Source organism: Solea senegalensis, linkage group LG5 (genome assembly GCF_019176455.1).
Source record: "Solea senegalensis isolate Sse05_10M linkage group LG5, IFAPA_SoseM_1, whole genome shotgun sequence".
Taxonomy (NCBI): Eukaryota; Metazoa; Chordata; class Actinopteri; order Pleuronectiformes; family Soleidae; genus Solea; species Solea senegalensis.
Genome location: NC_058025.1, coordinates 16,297,642 through 16,309,319, shown reverse-complemented (window position 1 = coordinate 16,309,319; position 11,678 = coordinate 16,297,642). Strand labels below are relative to the sequence as shown.

Genomic DNA, 11,678 nt, shown 5'->3' with positions numbered 1-11,678 from the left:
TGTCGTCCAAAATTTGAAGAAAATGTCATAGTTTAGTATGTTGTTCAAAATGTGACAAAAATTTCATAGTTTAGTATGTCGTCTAAAAAGTCACCAAAATATCATAGTTTACAATTTGGAAAAAAATGTCATAGTTTAGTACAAAATCCGGCAAAACAGCTATGTTTAAGTATGTCACCAGTAAAATGTCACCAAATAAGTCATAGTTTAAAGCAATGGTCTAAACCCGATGTAATGTTTCAGTTTAGTATAAGGTCCGAATTTCCACAAAAGCGTTAGCAGTTGCAATGTTGCAGGTCGTCCAAAAGTCACCAAAATGTCATAGTTTAGTGTCGTCAAAAAGTCAACAAAATGTCAGAGTTTAGCGCGTCGTCCGAAAATTTTACAAAATACAGTTTAGGTATGTCGGCCCCAATACAAATAAGTTTACAGGCTTACAGGCTACCCGTACCGCGCCGGAAGTTTAGTATCGCCAAAAGCTCGCAAAATGTCATAGTTTAGTATCACCCCGTAAAATTTTGAAAATGTCATAGTTTAGTATGTCGTCCAAAATTTGAAGAAAATGTCATAGTTTAATATGTCAGTCTGAAAAAAATGTCATAGTTTAGTATGTCGTCAAAATTTGAAAAAGGCAGAAGTTTAGTATGTCGCCCAAAAATTGAAAAATACAGCAGTTTATATGTCGCTCAAAATGTCATAGTTTAGTATGTCGCCCAAAACCATAAAATGCCAGGTTTAGTATGTCGCCCAAAAATTTGACAAAACGTCGGAAGCCAGTTCACCGCAACGTCGTTTATCGCCCCGGGGAATGAAAAGCTGCGTTTAGTTTGTCACCCAAAAGTCACAAAAATGTCATAGTTTAGTATGTCGTCAAAAAAGTCAACAAAATGTCATAGTTTAGTATGTCAGTCAGTCATCATCTAACCGCTTTATCCTCCACCAGAGGGTCGCGGGGGGTGCTGTGTCAATCTCAGCTACATCGGGCGATAGGCGGGGTACACCCTGAACAGTTCGCCAGTCCATCGCAGGGCCACACACAGATAGAGACAAACAACCATTCACTCTCACACTCACTCCTACGGTCAATTTAGAGTGTCCAATTTACCTATTCCCCACATTGCATGTTTTTGGACTGTGGGAGGAAGCCGGAGTACCCAGAGAGAACCCACTCACACATGGGGAGAACATGCAAACTCCATGCAGAAAGGCCCTTGTTCAAACTGGGGCTCGAACCCGGGTCTTCTCGCTGCAAGGCGAGAGTGCTAACCACTACACCACCTTTTGGCCCTCATAGTTTAGTATGTCGTTCAAAATTTGGAAAAAAATGTCATAGTTTAGTATGTCATCCAAAAAGTCACAGTTTAGTCAGTCAGTCAGTCATCATCTAACCGCTTTATCCTCCACCAGAGGGTCGCGGGGGGTGCTGTGCCAATCTCAGCTACATCGGGCGATAGGCGGGGTGTCCATCGCAGGGCCACATACAGCTAGAGACAAACAACCATTCACTCTCACATTCACTCCTATGGTCAATTTAGAGTGTCCAATTCACCTAATCCCCACATTGCATGTTTTTGGACTGTGGGAGGAAGCCGGAGTACCCGGAGAGAACCCACGCACACACAGGGAGAACATGCAAACTCCATGCCTTGTTCCAACCGGGGCTCGAACCCGGGTCTTCTCGCTGCAAGGCGAGAGTGCTAACCACTACACCACCGTGTGGCCCTCATAGTTTAGTATATCTTTCAAAAAGTCACCAAAATGTCACAGTTTAATATCTCGTCCAAAAAGTCGCCAAAATGTCATAGTTTAATATGTCTTCAAAAAAGTCACCAAAATGTCAAAGTTTAGTATGTCATCAAAAAAGTCACCAAAATGTCATAGTTTAGTATGTCGTCAAAAAAGTCAACAAAATGTCATAGTTTAGTATGTCGTCAAAAAAGTCAACAAAATGTCATAGTTTAGTATGTCGTCCAAAATTTGAAAAATGTCATAGTTTAGTATGTCGTCCAAAAAGTCACCAAAATGTCATTGTTTAGTATGTTGTCCAAAATTTTAATAGAATGTCATAGTTTAGTATGTCGTCCGAAATTTGACAAAAATGTCATAGTTTAGTATCTTGACAAAAATGTCGGTGTCCAAAATGTCACCAAAATGTCATAGTTTAGTATGTCGTCCAAAATGTCACCAAAATGTCATAGTTTAGTATGTCGTCCAAAAATTGACAAAAATGTCATAGTTTAAGATGTCGTCCAAAATTTGACAGAAATGTCATAGTTTAGTATGTCGTTCAAAATGTCACCAAAATGTCATAGTTTAGTATGTCGTCCAAAAAGTCACAAAAATGTCATAGTTTAGTATGTCGTTCAAAAAGTCACAAAAATGTCATAGTTTAGTATGTCGTTCAAAAAGCCACCAAAATGTCATAATTTTGTATGTCGTCCAAAATTTGACAAAAACGTTATAGTTTAGTATGTCGTTCAAAAAGTCACCAAAATGTCATAGTTTAGTATGTTGTCCAAAATTTGACAAAAATTTCATAGTTTAGTATGTCATTCAAAAAGTCACCAAAATGTCATAGTTTAGTATGCCGTTCAAAAAGTCACCACAATGTCATAGTTTGGTCAGTCATCAAAAATTTAAAATTTGACAAAAATGTCTTAGTTAGATGATTAATTTTAATTAGTACAGTGCATTAGTACAGTAAATATACTGTTAAAAAAAAAGGTGTGAAGTGACCATTGCCCCCTGAACATCTTCACATTATCAAATCTTGCCCCCAATAAAATAAGTTTAAACACCCCCAGTCTAAAAGCTTCATGTTTTAAATTTCAATCCATCAATATTTGTCAGCAAGAAGCAGGCATGCTCAAAATTTCGCTGCGGAATTTTCTAGTACTAGTTATTATTTTGGCTAATGTTAATCTCTGCAATTATGCAGAGAAAAACATGTGCAAAAACATTTACTTTGCTTTGTATAAAGAAGTTTAGCATCATTTGTGTCTGTTTGTGGACTGCAGGAATATAGACACATGCTAAAAATGTACAAGTGAAATATACACAACATAAAGTATAGTACCTGGGAGGAAACATGCGTCTCCTCTCTGCGGCAGCTGTGCCATCACTGAGAAGGTATCCACATGCCAGTGTGCCAGCTCCAATGCCGGTCAACATCACTGCTGTGTTACGACCAGACAGCAAACGGGTGAAAGACTGTGCCATGGTTACCTGATCTGGGTTTTTACCTGGGAATAAAAAATTAGCGGGCAAAGGTGACTTTCCATTGAGTTCACATTTGTTTGATATTAAAAGGTGTTATTTACCCATAAATGTGATTACTGGAATCCAGTTTACATTTACATAGCAAGGTGTAAGTACCCATACTGATGTAGAAATAGATAGTTATGGTCTCAGTGGGATATAGAATATGCTGCTCCTTTGGGGTAGAGTGATTAGCAATGTGTAGCTAGTGGTTGTATCATTCATTTTAAATGGCATTTGAGCGCTACTGCAACACTAAATATAACACATTTAACTTAATGCATTTCTTATAGGCTATTACATTGACATATATGTTTTAGCAAACACTTCCTAAAACGTCCTCAGATGAAATGACTAATTGCATTAAGCTATCAAAAGCTTTAGTATCAGATACACAGGCCTGAAGTCTGTGATGAGATTATTCTTGCAGCAGACAGAAGCCCTCTGATTGGTTGCCCAGGGAGAGCCACCAGCTCAGCTGATCAGATGAGTTGTGCCATTTTAGTACAACATGTCATCATTCATTTCAACGACACTGAAATGGCTGATGTCACAATTATCATAAAATCAGGAAAAGTGAGAATTTATCCTCTTTTTTTTGTCTGTTATCACAGCAGTTGGTGGGATTAAACTAAAGTTCCTGGCATCAGCCCCAGACAACCCATGATCCCCTCTGACATCCTGGGTCAATCAGCTGAGTTTACATAAGCAAGAGGAGACAGAAAGGATGAGGGAGAGCTGACGGAGGTTAGGGAGAACTGAGTGCAAGAAAAGCTGTGGAATTAAGGAAACTAGAGATTCTAGATCAATGGCAGTCTAATAAATGGGTCAAGGGTCAGCCTGTGGTCAGCAGGAAGGGTCAAAAATTATGCAGACAATGATAAGAGAAGAGTAAACACAGGATTAGGAGTAAGAGGCACCAACACATTTTGACATTTCCTGAATAGTGTAGGGCCACTACTGGACCATAATTAAAAAATCATACCATTTATATTAATTTATATTATTTATTTTAAGACACTACATGGAGGCAGCTGCTGTGAAAGCACAGTTGCCCTAAGCACACAGGGCGAACAATGTAATCCTTTGCACATACTTGCTGTAAAATGAAGTGTAATTTTATGATGATTAACAACATTTGACCTGTATTAAATCACAATTAATTGACCATGCATACATGCATAACAACAGAACTGCATTCATTTATTTTGAGCTGATGCCTCCACTTTAATCAATAATATAAATGGATGACGAGTGGACATAGTCAACAGAACTGTTTTAATGGCTACGGCATTCAGTGAACGAGAGAATACATCACTCACCTGCAGAAAACTGAAGAGAGGAGGCAGTTCTGCTGTGTGTCCGTCCAGAGGAGTTTGGTGTGCAAGGTGAGAGAGCGCACTGAAGAAAAGATGATGGGATCAGAGAGAGAGAGAGAGACAGAGAGAGATGGGGATTCAGGATTAACTCACTGAGCAACAAGCAAAATCCTCTTTCTACTGTCAGTCAGCATGTACCTCTTCACACACACACACGCGCACATTTTGCTACCCATATACTAACTATGGCTCTGCTTCATCAAACTCCTTTTTTTACTTGTTCGACATACATATGAAGAGGAGAATCTATGGATTTGCTTTACTGGGAATTTGTTGTATAATAAAAATATTTTCAATGCATTATTTTGAGTAAAAAGCTCTGGATTTTTACATGTCTTATACTTACTTGTACTTATAAACACAGCTGAGGGAGAATGAAAAGAAAACATCATTGAAAATAGAAGTAGCTAGTCATCTGCAATAAGAGAGCAGCCAGGATTGTGGCTCTAAAGAAAGGAACATGGCAACATGCATAACAGTAAGGCAAAGTGTTTATTCACTATTAATCATCCTGACAGTCCTTTAGACTTCTCGTAAATGTAGGTCAGTTTCACAAGTTTATCAGCCTGATTGTGTTTTATTATGAGACATGGAGTAATGCCAGACATGTCTCTCTCTTTGCTACAAAAACATTGACATTGTAGCCCAATGCTTATATTTTGAAGCAACATCTTGCTTTTGAATCCAGGAATCCTACAATTTATTCCTCCCCCCTTTTTTTTTTCTTTTTTTTTTTTGTCTTTTGCATTTTAGGTCTAACAATACTGGCCTTCACTTAGATCATGAGTTGTTGTCTTCGGCTGGAACAGACTGAGATGTCAAACTCATGCTGTTCGATAAACGCCAACTAACTGCCATCCGTCTGTCAAACAGGAGTCGAGTTGGTTGATCTGCTATAAAAACTCCTACTGGGAGACACTTACAACCCACAGTTCCCTCTTCTGAAATCTGACGCCAGATCTATTGGCACATGTCCTTGACAACATGTTGAATGATGATTTCATCACATGCCATTTTTCTTTTTCACTCCCTGTCCATATCTGGTCTTGTCACTCTGTTTCCTTCTTTTTCCCCTCATTCTTGTCTGTTGACTTGTCTGTAATTGTAAATTCATCATCTAGAAACTCTTTTTTACTGGAACAAACATGTGTTCTCACTATAGATACTGAAACTGGATCCAACCCGGTTTATTTTTCATGCTTCAGCCTCACTTTAATATATCATCGCTTTAAGTTTAATATCACAGATCCCAGGTCTAATATACAAGAATAAATAAGACACCCATATCAGTTCAAGGGTTTAAATGCTCGTCATTCCTTTGCTGATGCAAAAAGAGGCAACTTTATTAATGACCACAAGATGGCAGGATTGCTACAGTGCCATGTAAACAAGAGAGTCACAGGCATGGAGACATTTCTCAGACAGCATCCAAATGGGCGACACATCCAGTCAGCATACCACACTAATTGTCTTATTCTGGTCAGGATAAAATGTAAGCTTAAAGTGGTCCATATATTAAGAACATTAAGAGGCAAATGTGGACCTTTGTATGTGGTGCCCACAATAATGTGTAATCTGAATCTGAACCTTTAGTGGACAACGTTGTAAATGTAGAATATGGACACAATATCACAACAGGACACAGTCAAGTCCGTCAGTCAGGACAGGTGGACAAAAAGTCTATTTGATTCAGTGTTAAGTGAAACAAGACAGTGAACTGTGGATAATATAAGGATGATTTTGAACCACTCCCTATTTGTGTATGTCTTATGACCATATTTTAAACTGCAATTTTCATTTTTATGAATGAAAAAAACTTGACTTTTTCTCCTTTTATAAACATGTTCACACTGGTTTACTGTTATGTAGCCTAATTGATTGATTGAGCGTTTGTCCTACAAATGTTCAGGCTTATTTATTTTTTTATTTTACCTTGAACTTGCATGTTCAATGTATGGGGACAGGAAAAGTTATAATTGCCTGTGCTCACCATTAAATCACGATACAATCACCCTGTAAACAACTTTGTGCTTATTCTCTTCTTTGCTCGTGAGTGTGTATCATGTGTTTGTTTTTCTAGACTGTGATCTGCAGCGTTTAAAGGTATGTGTGTTTCAGGGTTAAATTATGGAACAGTTTTCCAGATGAATTAAAGCATAGTTAAAAACATAATTGAATAAATATAAGGAAGAAGAACAGCAGTTCAATCCAGGACGGTGATTTGAAATGGTTGTGTTTAAGGCCAGACGATTTCTTGTGGTGTACTGAGAAGATTAACATTAACATAACAATTAACATTCATCCATCTATCTATCTAGCTACAGAATTAAAATTTACAGAAAGACCAGCACTTGAAACTCTACATAATGTCGAGATATTGACACAGGAATTGAACTTAATGTCAGCTGTTGCAGACGTGGGAGAAACGTGATATCATTGAAATAATCGCACAGTGGAAACATGTAAGGCATGTTGATGAATTTATTTCCCCCCTGCACCCATAAGTGAAAATGCAGACAAATAAATTAACACACACACAAAACATCCCAAACCTGCATGGAAAACAGACCTTCAGAATGAAAGGCCTAGTGCAAGTTTTGTTTTTTTTCACTGAGGCCTGAGTAGCTTCCAACACTGCTACTGCATTACAACAGCTGTTTTTGGAGATGACTTAGTCTAAAGTCTATGCTTGACATTGAATGATACACCGATAAACAACTTTCCCAGATTCAATGGACAAAAGTATTGTTGTTATGCCTTTTAAAGGAGCCCCCTGACAAATACAGTGACAATATAGAGAAGCAGAAGGACAAGGTACAGGATCGTCCAGCCAGACATGCACCACATACGGATGTTGTGTGCATGCAGGACAACTACTTTCATCATATCAGTAATATGGAAAACAACTTCTGATTTTTTAAATGCTACATGTTTTGTTTTGTTTTTTAAACTTGAAAATACATTTTTATAGAACTAATTTAAACAGCTTTCCTCTGATACGAGAGCCGTGAATGCAAAACTAGACGCCAACATGAAAGCAAGAGACAAAAGATATTTAAAATTCACAGCATGACAATTCAAAGTATTCATTCATCGGTTGCATGATATGTGCACAGTCACTATATACAAATAGTAATATAAATACAGTATCTGATGAAATAAATAGCATGGCAAATTACATATCATACTGTCACTCAAAGCAAAGCTACATCTCAGAGAGTGCAAAACTGTCCCAGCCTACATCCAAGACGTATACACTGGAGCCAGACGATACATGTTAGAATCAGACAATTTTTAAAAGCCATGAAAATCCAGCTGTGCACAAACACGGCAAAAGCTTTGGGTCAGTAGAAGTTATAACAAGCCTTAAACACTAGATGCTGCAAAGACATCACCAGTGTACACAAACATGCTACTGTTAAGTCTACATGACCTATTGTCTGAACGTTTTTTTTTTTCTCCGTATTGTTTTACTTATAAGCGCAATTTATGTAAAACTTTATGCTTGCAAATTGGCAATTGAGGAGGAATTGACCTACACTAGTGGAAGGCACTCACAAATTTAAAATTTTAGCTTTCCATTTTCATGGGAAATTGTTAGGGCTAAAGATAAATATAGAGGAAAGGACGTGGGCTCGTAACTACAAGGTCACTGGTTCAATCCCAGGACAGGCCAAGGGTTGGGATGCCCCTGAGCAAGGCACCCAACCCCCTGTTGCTCCCCAGTAGCAGATACATGCCGCCCACTGCTCTTGTGCCGAGCTTGTTTGTGTGTGTAATAAGGAAGGACACTATCACTAATTGGTGTGTGCAAAAATGACTATTCTAATTAATTGTTTCACCAAAGGAGAAAAAACAGACATTCCTTAAAAAAACAAAAAACAACAACATTTTCAATTTAAAATTATGTTAATGTTTTAGTACCTTTCTACATTTTATTTGAAGGCTTAAAGGCATTTTGCCATACCCAGCCCACTGAGTGTGCATAGCGGCTTAGAGTCACCCTGAAAAGAGTGAAGCATGCTAAGTTAGGGATCGGGGATCAGGCTGAAGTCCATTTACACAGTCACGTCCCAAAGTGAAATCATGCAAGTTTTATACAGTGACAACTGAGACAGAAAGCATTTTGGGGCTTTTGCTCCAGGACGTGGTACAAAAATGCACAGCTTACAGAACACAGACAACAGCACTGAGACACAAAGTCAGACATCGCTCTGTCACACAATCTGTATAATGCTACATCTCTGTTACATCCACTTCAAGCTCTCTGCCTTTCCCGCGCTCTCAGCCTGTCTGAGGAAGTGTGATGTCTCGTGCACCACTCTCCACGGAGGAACGATGACCACACACAGCAACACATCATTTCCTCAAAACCCCTCATGCAACGCAGCTCTTAACGATCAGCCTGTTCAAAGCAGCTTCTGTCTGACTGTCTCCACACTGGACTCTTAAGACCACTCTCCGATCAGCCTCTGATTTCCTTTTCCATGTTGCTCTCAAAAATTCCTGATTTCCTCTTGACTGATGGCATTACAGGGGTGTGTTGCCCTCAGGGGTCCAGGATTCACAGGCTCACACTGGCCACAAAGAGTTGTCATTCAGGCAGGAAGCCTGGGCTCGATCTTCAGAGAGAGATCATAGAGAGTGTCTTCATCCATGATCAGAGTCTTATCCAGAAGGTACTGGGTCACCTGGACAGAAAATAAAAATATCAGACCAGAAACCACTTTGTTTTCATTTAAAGGGTGATATGTTTCATCATATTATGACCATCATGATAATTGGGCTGCCTGGGTTTATTTTGGTTTTTATGGCTGTAGAATTGTCAAAAAATGTCCAGGTCCTAAGGGCTACCGCAATAACAAGTATATGGGGGCGCAAAACTCTCTATTTCTCTGCTTTCCTGTATCCCATCCATCTTCTAGCACTTTATTCTCCACATGAGGGTCACGGGGGGTCGCTGTGCCAATCTCAGCTGACATAGGGAGAAAGGCGGGGTCACACCCTGGACAGGTCGCCAGTCCATAGTTTTTGAAATAAAACAACTCAAGTGAGCATTTTACAAAATAAAATGTTAAATTGAAATTAGATGTCATAGTTATTATGGGATATGTGTATGTATGGTATGTATATACTGTATGTATGTGGTTTCCAGAATTCCAGAAAAACATAAAAATGTAAAGCAAAATCCTGGGAATGGGGTTTGCATATACAGTATAGATGATTGTGTGTATTTATGTATATATACATATGCACCCCGGGGACAAATTATTTTTGTATTGAATTGTATCTTTATGCACCCCATTGTCTTCAGGAATGTAACATACTGCGCAGTAGATATACATTTTTTAAAACAAAGGCCCTATGACAAAGAGATTTATAAAAATCCTATCACATCAGCAGGTGTAACATTGTTTTAATCTGCCCTGTGAAAAGTGAAAATTATTTGTGAGAAAGGGGAATTTAATCCAACATATTTACAGAAAAGAGTACCTTGGGTTGAAGCTCTATTCTGTACGGAGTCTGCTGGAACTGACGGATCTCTCTGATGATGTGGGAAATCTAAGGACAATGTGAAATTGACAATTAATGCAGTGTACGTGCACACATGATATACTGTCTATCCCAAATGTTATGGGCCTACCATCCTCATTTTGGAGAAGTTAACGAGGCCTTCCTCAGTAAAGTTGGGCGTTCCCTCCTCAATAAAGGCCAGATCTGTTAAATACATTCCAAGATAGGGTACACAAGGAGGGTTGCAACTGCAGAAAGATGGTGAAAAGGAATCATATGCATAAGACATTAAATCAAATACAATAAAGTTATTTATGGGAAAATAGTTCAATTAAAATCTGACTTTTTCAGAGTTTCCCTCAGATTTTTAAACCTTCCCTCAGAGGAGACAGTCTTCTGCAGTTTGTCCATCAGGGCTTTAGTCTGAAAAAGAACAAATGCACGTTGAAAATATATTTTTTAAGACTATTATGAACAACGCAAGCAGGTCCACTAACCCCAAAACCACTTGCCTTTAATAAAAGATGATGATAATATCATTAGAAAATGAAATTTGCCTGAGCTCTGAAGAGGGAGGGAGGGACAGACTGTCTGGTGATTGGATGATTGTGGCTTTGATTTAGGTTAAAAGAGGGCAGACATGACAGGTAAATGCCTTTCTTTCATTGTTCGCTAATAATTCTGCCAGGAGACATTCATTTGTAGACATTACAAAGACAAAATGACTATCTTAACCCACTATGATTAGGAAATCTACTCGTAAAACGTTTTCTGAAAACTAGCTTTTTTACATGCTGGCTTTAGACAGTAAAAGAGGACAGTTGGACAATCATTGCACCTGTTTGCTGATTTTAGCCCAGGTCTTCTTCAAACGGTAGATGGCACTGCGATTGAGTGCAGATGTGATCTCCAGTACTCCGTTGTAGTTGTTGAGACAGCGACAGATGTCGGCCACGGCAACCCACTTCTCTATGGAGTTGGCCCTCGAGCCCACATCAGTATGGGTCATAATCTGCGATGCCACCAGGTTGCTCATCTTAAAATATGACAAGAGAAAGTATATGTACCAGACTGTGATATCGATGTAAGGAGTAAAACTGCGCTTATAGAGACTGGAAGAGCTTACATCATTGAAGTGTTGGCTTGTTTTCATGATATAAGGCGTCCGTTCTGTCTTATCAACCTTCATCCAGCCTTGGCCGAGAAACTCTCTTCAAGAGGAAAGAGAGAAACACATGATGATGCTTTTCCATGCTGTTGAGTAATCAAAAACATAAAGTACACTGATGGCAAAAGTATTTGACCACAAATGATACGTTTTGAATTCAGGTGTTTCAATCAGTCTTTGGTCTCTGGGGCCCTTATCTCCAATGAAGGACAATCTTAACGCTTCAGCATACCAAGACATTTTGGACAATGCTTTGTTTTAAACTATGGGACCCTTTTTGTCCATATAGTGTAGATCCATATGTCTATTGTTCAATGGAAATCGCTCAACTCTCTAAGCAAAATATTATGTGAGTAACT

General features: G+C 38.8%; 1 protein-coding gene across 1 annotated transcript in view; it reads right to left on the bottom strand.

The window, feature by feature from the left end:
* Positions 1-8,529: 8,529 nt before the first annotated feature.
* The window catches only part of rasgrf2b (Ras protein-specific guanine nucleotide-releasing factor 2b), a 34,353-nt gene continuing 31,204 nt past the window's right edge, over positions 8,530-11,678 (bottom strand). The window contains exons 24-29 of the mRNA XM_044026393.1: positions 11,278-11,362; positions 10,990-11,187; positions 10,495-10,574; positions 10,282-10,399; positions 10,131-10,199; positions 8,530-9,328 (exon numbers count right to left, since the gene is read on the bottom strand). Coding sequence (XP_043882328.1) covers positions 9,236-9,328; positions 10,131-10,199; positions 10,282-10,399; positions 10,495-10,574; positions 10,990-11,187; positions 11,278-11,362 — 643 coding nt within the window. The 3' untranslated portion in view covers positions 8,530-9,235. The remainder of the gene's footprint in view (positions 9,329-10,130; positions 10,200-10,281; positions 10,400-10,494; positions 10,575-10,989; positions 11,188-11,277; positions 11,363-11,678) is intronic.